General features: G+C 39.9%; 1 protein-coding gene across 1 annotated transcript in view; it reads right to left on the bottom strand.

The window, feature by feature from the left end:
• LOC139705508 (ankyrin repeat domain-containing protein 26-like) overlaps positions 1–11,183 on the bottom strand; it is a 40,426-nt gene extending 29,243 nt beyond the window's left edge. Inside the window, exons 1-7 of the mRNA XM_071611737.1 lie at positions 11,141–11,183; positions 10,392–10,490; positions 9,809–9,834; positions 9,630–9,717; positions 7,452–7,585; positions 5,725–5,806; positions 3,004–3,074 (exon numbers count right to left, since the gene is read on the bottom strand). Of these exons, the coding sequence (XP_071467838.1) occupies positions 3,004–3,074; positions 5,725–5,806; positions 7,452–7,585; positions 9,630–9,717; positions 9,809–9,834; positions 10,392–10,490; positions 11,141–11,183 (543 nt within the window). The remainder of the gene's footprint in view (positions 1–3,003; positions 3,075–5,724; positions 5,807–7,451; positions 7,586–9,629; positions 9,718–9,808; positions 9,835–10,391; positions 10,491–11,140) is intronic.
• Positions 11,184–11,794: the final 611 nt, after the last annotated feature.

Consider the following 11,794-nt stretch of genomic DNA (forward strand, 5'->3'; position numbering starts at 1 on the left):
TTTAATAAAAACTGATTTTAAAAAAATTCTTACAAATACACATGCTGTTATTCAGCATTGAATATTGAATTCATTCCAGTGACTGACTTATTTTAGTGTATGAATAAGAAACTGGTTTTGATAAAAGAGTCAGGATTATGTCATATTAAAAAGAAATAATATAGTATTGATGTTGCTTCTTTTAGATCAGCAAGAATTTACAAAGTCTAATTATCTTTTGTTAAAATTTTTCCTGATAAAAAATTATTTGAAAAAATGGCATAGTACTAAGAAATAGGTTTCTATCTATTCCCTTTAACCAACAGTGCATAACCATCAGGTTGAGCATGAAATGATTTCCAGTTAAGGAAGAACAACAAAACATTTACCAAGGAGGGCTGGGGTTGTGGCTCAGTGATAGAGCACTTGCCTGGCACATGTGAGGTACTGGGTTAGATTCTCAGTACCATGTAAAAATAAATAAATAAATAAAATAAAGGTATTGTGTCCATCTAAAACTAAAAAATATTTTTAAAAAAAGTTCCCCAAGGAAGGAAAGAGGTACACAGACAGACACAAAACTGACTGATACCTGAGTGGTGTGCAGCTATGCCAAGATATAGTGTGGCTATGGGATAACCAGAGTGCAATTAGAGGGAACCAGTGAATAACAAAGGCATTCCTAAGACAAATGGACTGCAGCAGCACCAGGCAAAACCTGGCTGAGTTGAAGAGGAAAGCTGCACTCTGGTGATCTCAATGGGAGAATCCCAGCAATCCTAACAAAAGCGAAGTCCAGTACAGTCAACCAATCATTTTCAGCAAAGGAGAGACTTGGATTCTGCCTGATGTGTCAAGGGAAGATAAGTGTACTGGGATTCTTTCCTGCAGCTTCTCAGAGTGCCTGCCTGGGAGACTTCATTCACTAGGGCTCCTATTCTCAGATTTCTTCATGAGAGATCAGAAATCACAAACTTTTTATTTTGACTTCAAGGCTCAACTCTGACATGAATTCACTGTGTCATGAGGTATTCACAAGAGTCATGCTGGGTTATAGGAGAGAAACCTAAGGTGCACATGTGCTGGGAGCTCTGAGCAGCTGAAGAAATGCACCTATAGTCTACCCAAGGAAAATAAAGACGGACTTTCATTTCAATGTGATGTTTGTAGCTATGGATAGACCATCGTCTGGTAAGAATCACTGTTCACACAGGTGAGCAGATATCCCAATTATGGACATACTTAAATTTCAGAGGCACCTGGGGGGATTGCCCTCATTTCCACCACTGACATTGGTTCAGGGATGTCCTTGGGGTCTCTGATGGATCCCAGAGAGGGAAACCTAGTTAGAAATGCTCTTTAGCTGAGTCTGTCTGTGTCAGAGGTCAAGAACACTTGCATCTCCAACACAAAGCGGCCATCTCTATGACATTAGAAGAGAGAATGACTGGGGTGTAAGGACAGTAAGAGTTTTGGTAAGCTATTTGGCCAGTCTATGGAGTGCAGAGCAGTTGGGCCACGGCCCATTGCAAATTGGTGCTTTCAGTTTAGTGACAGGGAAAACAGCTTTCTGTGCTTTCAAGAGGGAGAAGATTCCAAGAGTGCTGAGACAGGGTCTGGTGGAAAGCTTCATTCCTGCAGTACGCTACCCAAGAACAGATGTGTAAGGAAGCCAACTTTGTCCTAATCAGAGAGAGAGAGGGAGGAAATCCTACAGGGACTTGAGAATTGCATACTCCTGAGCACATTTGCTAAAAGGATTCCAGAAGTGGCGATTGCAATACAGATCAGTCCCCAGGATCCGTGTTGTGGCAGGGTTTTTCAGGCAGTTCCAGTTTTCCCCAGACTCACATCCCTGGGTATAAAACAAGTATGACTATTCCTCTGTAAATGAAAACTTTCCCTCAGCACCCCTTGAGAGTGAGAGAGATCTGTCTTCATACTTCACCACCAGGATTGTTCTATCTGGACTTGAGCTCAGGAGAACAAGCAGAACTACATTTCCTTACAAGAATCCCCTAAAGTTATTGGATTCTAAAATTATAATTCCTAGGCAGAGACACATTTATGTGAATTGCATCAGCACATTGAAATCTAAAATAGTTTTTCTCTTCTGTTACTTGAGGCATGGAGATCATTTTGCAAAGTATTTCATTGGTAGTTGATTTTTTTTCTAAGTTGTAGTTGTTGCTGGTAATTATTCTCTACTTTGAACAGATGTTGATGGGTAAACCTAGCACTTTGGTCAATCTCAGTGGGGCTCTGACACTGAGATGATATAACCCCTGCCAAGGTCAATTTCTCCACAGAGAAATTGCTTCAGTAAAATGACCCAACATATATCTTGGAAGAGAAATCAATCCAAATTCATACACAAACCTCATCATAGCAATACAGCTTATGAGAGAAAACAGGGCAATAACATACCTAAAAAATTTCAGAGTTGCCCCCAAACTACATGGTATACTTCCATTCACTAAGAGGTTGAAGTAGACTCCTTCATAATTATTACTGATTTTCTACATGGAAAGGAAATGAGCTGGGAAGTTATTATAAGTTCCCTAACAGCAAAGTCCAATCTGGAATGTAATATCCATGATGGAAGTTGTGTTTCTATAAGGAGCCTCTGCCCTACCTTGACACTGACACTAAAGTCAAGGTTCAATGAAATCTTTGAGTCACTGGGAATTAAAAGCCTTTCACATGGTAGTGCTCAGTGACCATGGCTGTTATATTTGTTCAAAATTTCAACCGTTGTTAATAAGTTTTATATTTAATGTTATTTCATTGATAATATAAGGAGATTATCCAAAAGGAAGCATAGTAACCATCAGAAATAAAACTTTCTATTATAATGGTTTCTTATAGTATTTGTAAATTCATAACCAATTAAATGCTTAAGTTCAGACTTAAGTATCAGATTCTAAGGCTCTTCTGAAAACTAATTTCATTTAGCCAACTCTTCATTATCAAAGCAAGGAACACTATAGGAAACAAGGAATTTAAAGTCACAGGTTTACATACCTTTGCCTTTTTCTTCTCTTTACCATCAAGACTTTTTTGACCTTTCTCTGGTGGCACATCTAAGTGTGGTTCTGCTGACAAATGTATAGATTTATGTAAACTACTAGACCACTTTTTTTAAAGAGAGTATTCTATCAAAATTAAATAAATACCTCTAATAATAACTTAACTTATATTTTCCCAAATATGCATTTAAATTAAGCTTAAATTTTAGCTGCATGTTTAGATTGTAATTTATATTGCCGTTATTTAGGTTGGGAATTGAACTCAAGGCTTATGCATGTCTGGCAAATATTCTGGCACTGAATTTCATCTCTAGACCTTTTATATTATTTTGAGATCTTGCTTCTCTGAAGTACTCAGGCTGTCTGGAAACTGCAGTCATCCCCCAAGCAACTGTGATTACAGAAGTTCTCAATGTCTCCAGCAAATACTGACTTCTGAAGGAAGTATTTTTACTCATCCAAAACTTCAAAAAATCTTTTGGGGAGACACTAGATGTCATCATATCAGTGCACACAAGCATCTCAAAGATTCACCACTCAAGACAAGTGGAAAGTTCTCAGAAACAAAATTTTAAAATACCATAGAAACATGAAGATCCACACTGTTTACTATGTTCTACTTCAGAATAGTAATTCACAATAGCTAAACAATGGAACACACCTAGGTGCCATGCAATATATGAATGGATAAAGAAAATGTGGTATGTATCTTCAATGGAATATCACTAAGCTTTAAAGAAGAATGAAATTATGGCATTTGCCAGACAATGGTGGAGTTGGAGAATATCATGTTAAGCAAAATAAACTAAATTGCAAAAAAGAAAACAAAGGTCAAATGTTTTCTCTAATATGCAGATGTTAATTCACAATAAGGGGTATGTGGCACTGGAAAAGAATAGATATACCTTAGATTAGATAGAGGGAAGTAAAGGGAGGGGAGGGGATGTGAGGATAGAAAGGATAGTAGAACAAAACAGACATTATTAATTTATATATATAAATATACATATAATATATATATATATATATATATATATATATATATATATATATATATATATATATATTACTACAAGACCAATGTGATTTTACAACTTCTACACTCAGAAAAATGAGAAATTATATCCCATCTTTGTATGATCTATGAAACTATATAAATGCATTCTAGTGTTATGTATAACTAAAACAAATTAAAATTCTTACCATTTTTTCATTTTTTTTTATTTTTTTGAGTGTGTCATATATATATGTATATATATATACATACATACATATACATATATATCTGTCTTCCCATTTCTGGGCTTTTTAAATGAAACTAGTCATTTTTTCTTGCTCAGCTTTTTGAGTGTTAAGGGTTTTGAAGTAGTCAATTTTTGTTTTGTTTGGTATTGTTTATTTCACTACTCTATTTCACACCTTTTCTCTTTTCATTGCTAACAGACAAATTTTACTATACTCTTTCATTCTTCCTTGAAATTTTTACTTCTCTATATACTCTTCCATCCTCATAACCAACACATCCTACATCACCACCTCATTTGCCCTAATAACCATATGAAATTACAAACACTTTTCTACTTTCCTATCTCTACTGCTTTCCTCTTCATAAAATTATACTTCAGGGATATTCACACTAAAACATGCAAAGAATCCAGTGGTGCATTTTGGATTTGATATGTATCTGAGACAATGGTTGCCTTTAAAAATATTTTTCTTATGCTCATAAAGGCAATTTTGTACAAAGATGAATGTACACATTGACATTGGTCTTTCTGCACCCAATATTCACTTCAAATTGGGGATACAAAATAACTATGAATGAAAAACTTTCAGAGGTTTTCACATAGGGCCACAATTTCAAGTGTTTTTATAGATGCTTTTACAGAGTTGTCAAATGAATTCAAGGAAAAATCTATGTCTCTGGAAAATGACATTATTTCATAACTGTACCTAGCTACATTCTTTCTTGACTTGCTCCTATTCTCCACCCTTCTGGTTTTCAAAAAGAACCACTACCACAGGGATCTACATTTGTCCATGACAAATCCTATGATCCCTAATCCCCAATAGTGCTAAAAAAATGAGCATTTCATAGGATGTTCAATTCTATATGTGGCTGTTGAAACATATAAGTTTACAGGTATTGAATCAAGGTAGATCTGCATGACCAGGGACTCCATTCCTGAATGCCTTTCTCACTGGAAAGAAGACAAGAAGAGTGAAACAACTTGGCACTACATCTGAAAGAAGACAAGAAGAGTGAAACAACTTGGCACTAAATCTCATGCCATATTTGGTCCCTGAACTCACAAGGCTTTCGGGCATCTCCAATATGTTCCTCTCCCTCTCTCTCTCTGTCTCTCTATTTCTGAAAATTAACCTGAGTTTCCCCCATTCACACTGTACACCCGCTCCTTTTGTCTCCATTGACTCTCTGCAAGCTGCCATCCTCCTTCTTCAATCCACATTCTACTCTCCCCTCCAGTGTTTCCCAACATCAATCTACTCAGGTTTTGAATCAGTTACTCCAATCATCTGATGACACTATGGGTTTACCTGTTCCACAAACGGTACAAGATATATCTCTTGTTACCTTCCACATTGTGAAAGCACTGCTAAGAAGATTCATGTCTAAAAATACTCATATACTTCAAATTAGGTTTTAAGTAAATATTTTGGCAACTGAAAAAATTTGAAAGAGTTTGGCACTTACCATCCAGAGTATGCGTATCGTTTTCAAATGCATCCTCAGAGAAACCATCAAAGCGCTCTCCTGTGCAAATCTCAGAGATTCTCTGGTAAAATTAATAACAAATAGATATCATTTAAGATTATTATCAATAACCGATTCTGAATCAGGATTTGAAAGTAAACATGTCACTTGCACTGTGCACATCAGTAAGGATTAAAAAACTAGACAAGTCTAATCTTCCAAAATTGAACGATTGAAAAGAGGACATCATATATCCTCCCCCATGAAGACCAACTTTCATCTTCACAAGGCTACTGACTATGAAAGGAGAACGCCACCACAGAAGAAACACATTCTGCCAAAACATACTATCTGATGCTTGAAACTGCGCAGATATACTACTCCTGTAACACCTAACCCGACTCAACGTTTTCTAGCATAAAGGAGAGAACTATATTTAAAATATACTGGAACACATTCTGACAAATTCGGATATCAGCCAGCATTACACACTGGCAACATTCTGATGACAGGACATTTGTGATAGAATCACGTAGGTTTGTAAGACAATTGGAATTATGCTATGCTGAAGGGAAACAGAAAAGCGTTACCTGGGCCTCCTTAGCTGAACAAAAACTTCTGCAATCTAAATAAAGTTTGGGGAAATTTTTACTGAGAGGAAGACCCATTCATCTCATATGATGATAAAATTAGGGAGAGAAAGGTTTCTCCATTTTGCATTTACCTAACTTGGGCTTAATGATGTGGCTGTGTAAGCAGCACGTTTTAGTCAAAAAGAAAACAGTGACAGAAAAGGGTACCAAGGCATAAAATTGATTTTGAGTACACATTTTCAAGACCCCCTGGTACATGAAAATTGAATATGCCAGGAGACAGGCACAAAAAGAGTTCGGAAGAATGTAGCAGGGCAACTCAGAATATCATGGGAATGAAAATGGCTTTCCTGATTGCATACTCCGAACATTCACTGTGGTTCTATGGGAAAGCACAGGTTTCATTCTCTTCTTTTCTTTTCTTTTCTCTTTCTTCCTTTTTAAATATTCACTTTCTATCCTGCTCCTTTTGTCAATTTGTTTATTACTTCTGCAATCATTTGGGGGAGTTTCTTGGATCTTCGAGATACAAGATCCTATTCTTGTGCCAACAGTAATATTTTAACATCTTCCTTTCCTATTGTTGCCCCTTCCCCCATTTTCTCATGGCTCTCTTGCCTGAATGCTCAGGAAGCTGTGTTCCAGAATTGACCCAGTTCTCTAATGGGGAATAGACACTGAAGACAAGGCCTCTTGAAATCCATGGCCCTTGATTAGAGGCTAGTGGTATAATCCTAACCTTTTGGGCCACAAGTAGGGACCACCCTTGAACATGAGTCCATTCGGTGGCCATTGGTGTTTTTCATTAGTTCATCATAATAACCAGCTGTTACATCAGTCTAATATTTGATCAGAAGTCATTGATCATTTAAGGAGGTTATCCAAATGGAAGCAGAAAACACCAAGCAATTTTAGGCCTCAGACCTAAGGAGCAACTAGTTCAATAAGGTACCATGAATTCTGAAATGGTTTGCACATTCTTAAACTTTCCAAGTGTTTTTAGACCTAAGGATTCAGTGATGATCTCGGCTTGATGAGAATAGTCAGAGAGGTCATTTCATGGGGCCTACTGTCCATTAGTAGAGCAAGGCCAATGTTGGGTAGCCAGGAAGGGAAATGGACATGTTTACATACCTTTGGCTTCCGCTTCTTGGAACCACCAAGGGTTGTGCCCGCTTCCTCTGCCTTCACATTGAAATGTGGTTGTGCTGACAAATATGCAGATTTACATAAATGAATTAGAACATCCTGAACAGTGATGCTGTGTCCTAATGGAAATACATAGGTCTAACAGTAATTCACTTCTCTTTTCCCACACATGCATTTACGTGCAGCATCACTTCCAGCTGAATGCTGATTTTAGTACTTACATTGCTACCGTGTGTGAGTGAGTGATCCTGCAATGGAACCCATGGACTTTGGCATGCTTGGCAAACATTCTGTCACCGGATTTCCTCCCTTGGGATCTTACGCTAGGTATTAGGAAAACCATTGGATGAACCTGACATAAATTTCCTAGGTACACAGATTGGTGTTTCTTGCATTGCTCTTTGGCTAGCAATTTACTTGTTTTTCCACTGGATGATTCCCTTAGTTCTGGATCATCATGATTTCTGGATTGCAGGGAACAACATTATGGGTCCCATCCTCAGTCAATGGTATCAGTCACCATTGCCAAGAGTCTTGATTTACTTGACCTGATAGTTGACTGAGCTCCTGGTAAGTGCTAGTGTGGATAAAAGACTTCAGATGTGGTGGTGTTCCTGCAGGTAGGGCCAGAGCAGTGTCTCAATGAGTGAGCATGGGGGGCAGCCATGGGTCGGAAATGGTGACAGCAAGGAAGGGATTTGCAAGGGAGAGAAAGAGACCATGATTCAATGGCATCTGCATGGCTCAAAACAAATACAGTTGGAGTCGTGTCAAGTGACTGAAAGGACAGGGGACAGTGATGCATACACTGAGAGAGGCCCAATTTACACTCTGAAAGGTTTCTAGTTTACTTGACAACACTGGGAGCATCACGTGCATAAAACATCATTGCATAAAGGCAGCATGGGTACACCGAGGTTCATGCCTCATATGTGCAGTGTAGCGAGAACCACATGACAAATCCCCTGGGTACATCGAATGCGAGGGGCCTGTGCCAAATTGGTGGCGAATGTGTAGAAGGCAACCGCCCAATAAAATATCGATGCACACCTGGACTGGGGGAAGGTATGCAGACACGTAGAGGACACGAAGTCGTCGGTGTGAGGGAACAAAGAGCTTTTTAAGTGAATTCAACTAAAAATCTGTGTCCCTAGAACGGGACATCATTTCACAAGTCTACAAAACTTATCCAATCAGAAGGGACATGAAATAGAGAACAGGATTCAGGTTTTTGTGTTCACCATCTGGTTTCTGTCCTGCTCAGCTGCCTACACTGAGGAAAGTGTTCTTCATGTTTGGCGTGCGATGTCCTGAGCCTTGGAATTGCAAACTCCTCAATGAATCAGAAGAGCTGGCATTCAGGCTCAGTGGTAGAGAAACTGCTTCGCATGTCAAGGTCCTGGGTTCAATTCCCTCCCTTGAAAATGATTATTACAGGCATGAATAGGAATAGGATCCATGGCATCAATGTCGTGAAGGAGGAACTTTGGATGGGCAGCCTCAGAGACCATGCGAGGAAGTTATTGCCTATGTCCTAATAATACAATACTTTTTCTATAGGAAAGAGGAGAGGGGAAATGTATAGTGATGTAACATATTAAGTGAGTGCAGAATAAAGCACACAGAAGGAGGAGGTCACTGACTGAGTAAATCCGTGCATAGAGCACAATGTGGTTGTGAGCCATCAAAGAATATGCTGGGTGTCACGGTAGCACGCAATCTGATTGTTTTTACGTGGCTTCTTCATATGTCTCACTGGCTCACCATCTATTTTTGTGTCCAAGTTCAATATGGACCTCTGTCTCTCAGGAGCCTGACACTACCGCCTAGCTGTCCACTGCACATCTGGAAACTCTGCAGCACCTTAGCCTAAGCTTCCTCATTCATGATTATAAATCCCTAAATACAGTGGTGGATCTTGGGTTTTACACACAACTGAGTTAATGGTTGCCTTCAATGGTATTTTTCTTACATTGATAAAGGCAATTCTGTACCAACGTGAATGCCCAGGTTGACATTGGCCTTTTCTGTATCCAATCTCCCCTTCCAGTGGGGGATACAAAAGAATGAGGAATGGGAGCCTTTCAGAGGTTTTCACTTAATGCCAACATTTCAGGTGTTTCCATAGACGCCTTTGCAAAGAACTCCTAGTGCAAAATGTACCTGATGTAATAGTCTTGACATCCTTCTTCCTGGCACCCTTCATCTCTATGTCTGTAGTTTCACGAGAATGTCTCAATCCAGTGGGATGCTGGATGGGTTTGGGAAAATGATATCCAATAAATGCTGTGTATTTACTGCAATGTGTAGGTCATAGGAAGAGAAGCGCAAGGTGCAATTACCTTCAAGGAAGGAGCCGTCTGAGATACTGAAAAGGAAAAGGGACATAGAGTCAATTAGCCATGCATGTGACAAAACCAGCCATACCTTGGTCTCATATTAAGAAGGAGCTGGACACTCATGCTTCACTTTGGGATTAACTTTGGTAGCCTTTGGCCCTTTAGGGTTTGTGTGCATATTTCCTGGTTTTGGGTTCTCAAAACCACAAGGCTGCATGGTAGCACCTTAAACAGGGGCAGAAACGTAGGTTGAATCAACACAAGCAGTGAAGTTTCCAACCCTGAGACTCTTTTCAATAGCCATAAATCAAAGAGGAAAGCGAATGGATGCCAACAGAAAGAGGCACAGTGAGGAAGGATGTGATGGCAGATATCTTCGTTGATACATAAGGGAGTTCTTCAGTGCGCTGCACTCCCAACACCTGTGCTGTTCCTCCAGTTGTACTAGAAGTCAGTGAGCACCAATTGTGTAGAGTCCAGTGAAAGGGGTCATCCATTTCTGATCCAAGAACTTTCCCTCCACCGATTGGCTGAGATATACACTTTCAGCAGAAGGGCTCATTAAAAACATTCTTGATTTCCATACCCACGGGGGACACTGGTGTGCCCTCCTTTCTTGCATCCTCTGCTTTAGGCAACTTGGGCTTGCTTGATGCAATCACAGGAGAAGACAGAGGGCCCAGTTCTATGAAACAATGGATGGTAAGATTAAAGTCTCAAAGTATGGTAAAGCAAAGGGAAAGAGTCGACTGTGTTATCGCAGAAGTATTTCCTACCCATAACTTTCCATACTTAAAACTTCTGGGAAGACCCATGAAAAATAAGTCTTTGGATACTCAAAAGTATGAGCTCTACAAAGTCTTCTGTTCCCACCGAGTCTGCTTTCCTATATCTTGGTCATCTTTCAAGGATTTCCATGAAATGACTCTCTCACAAAATGAGCTCTGAATAGGGTCAGGTGTCACTCAGCACTAGAGCACATTTGTAGCTTGCTAAGAGCTCTGGATTCCATCGCACTATGTCCCCCTCCCAGAATAGGGAAGGAGATGAGAGCTGTCTTTTTGAAAAAAGCCAGTGCTTCTACAAACATAGAGATCCCCTCGGAACCATTGACATCACTGCAAAATGCAGGCTCCAGGCCTGCAAGTGCGGCACAGGGAAATGACTTGCTCAAGTTTGACTCCATATACCATTCTCCTCTACTTTGAATAATCTACGGACAGACAGTACCCCCAGTTTTCATTGGAAGACAGCTGAGATGCATTCCCTGCTTCCTCATCACAGTCTCCAAATGTACCTAGCTAACTTCTTGTTTGCCTTCCTCCTTTCCCTTACCCTTCTGCTTTTCAGAAAGAACCTCGACTACGGTGGTCTCCATCTTGATTGTCCACTTGATTGCCTTTGTATGGATTTCTCCCACTCACCCTTTTCTCAGATAACCTTACAAGGACCTTCCCCCTTGTCAAGAGCCATGCTCAGAGATGAAAGCAAAACCTTGGCCTTCCATTCGTCTCCTTTGGTCCTCAGCTATCTCCCCATGGCTCTTCACTGAGGCTACATTAAGGAGAAGCCCATTCCCTGACTCCTCAGAATGTGCTCTGAGGGCCAGGAGCATTGGAATCACCTTAGAACCCATTACAGATGCAGAATTCAAGAACTGCCGAATTGCAATGCGTATCTTGAACCTGGTCCCCAACAGATGACCCACGGGAGTGGAGAGATGCAGTCTGTGGGAGTCCAACCCTAAATTCTTCAACTTCAACTGCCTATTAGGAATCGAGCCACAGTCTCCTCTCTACCAGGTCCCCCAAACCAAAGATGTATAAGGAGTCAATTTTTCCAGTGGATCTTCGGTCAGGCTGGCGCCTTGGTGATCAATCCATAACCAACCCTACACTTCCCAAGTCCACGAGGGTGCTCCAAAGAATACCAGCGTTTCTTAGGATGTTCAATTCTGTTTGTGGCTGTGGGAACATGTCAATTTACAGG

Source organism: Marmota flaviventris, chromosome 4 (assembly GCF_047511675.1).
Source record: "Marmota flaviventris isolate mMarFla1 chromosome 4, mMarFla1.hap1, whole genome shotgun sequence".
Lineage (NCBI taxonomy): Eukaryota > Metazoa > Chordata > Mammalia > Rodentia > Sciuridae > Marmota > Marmota flaviventris.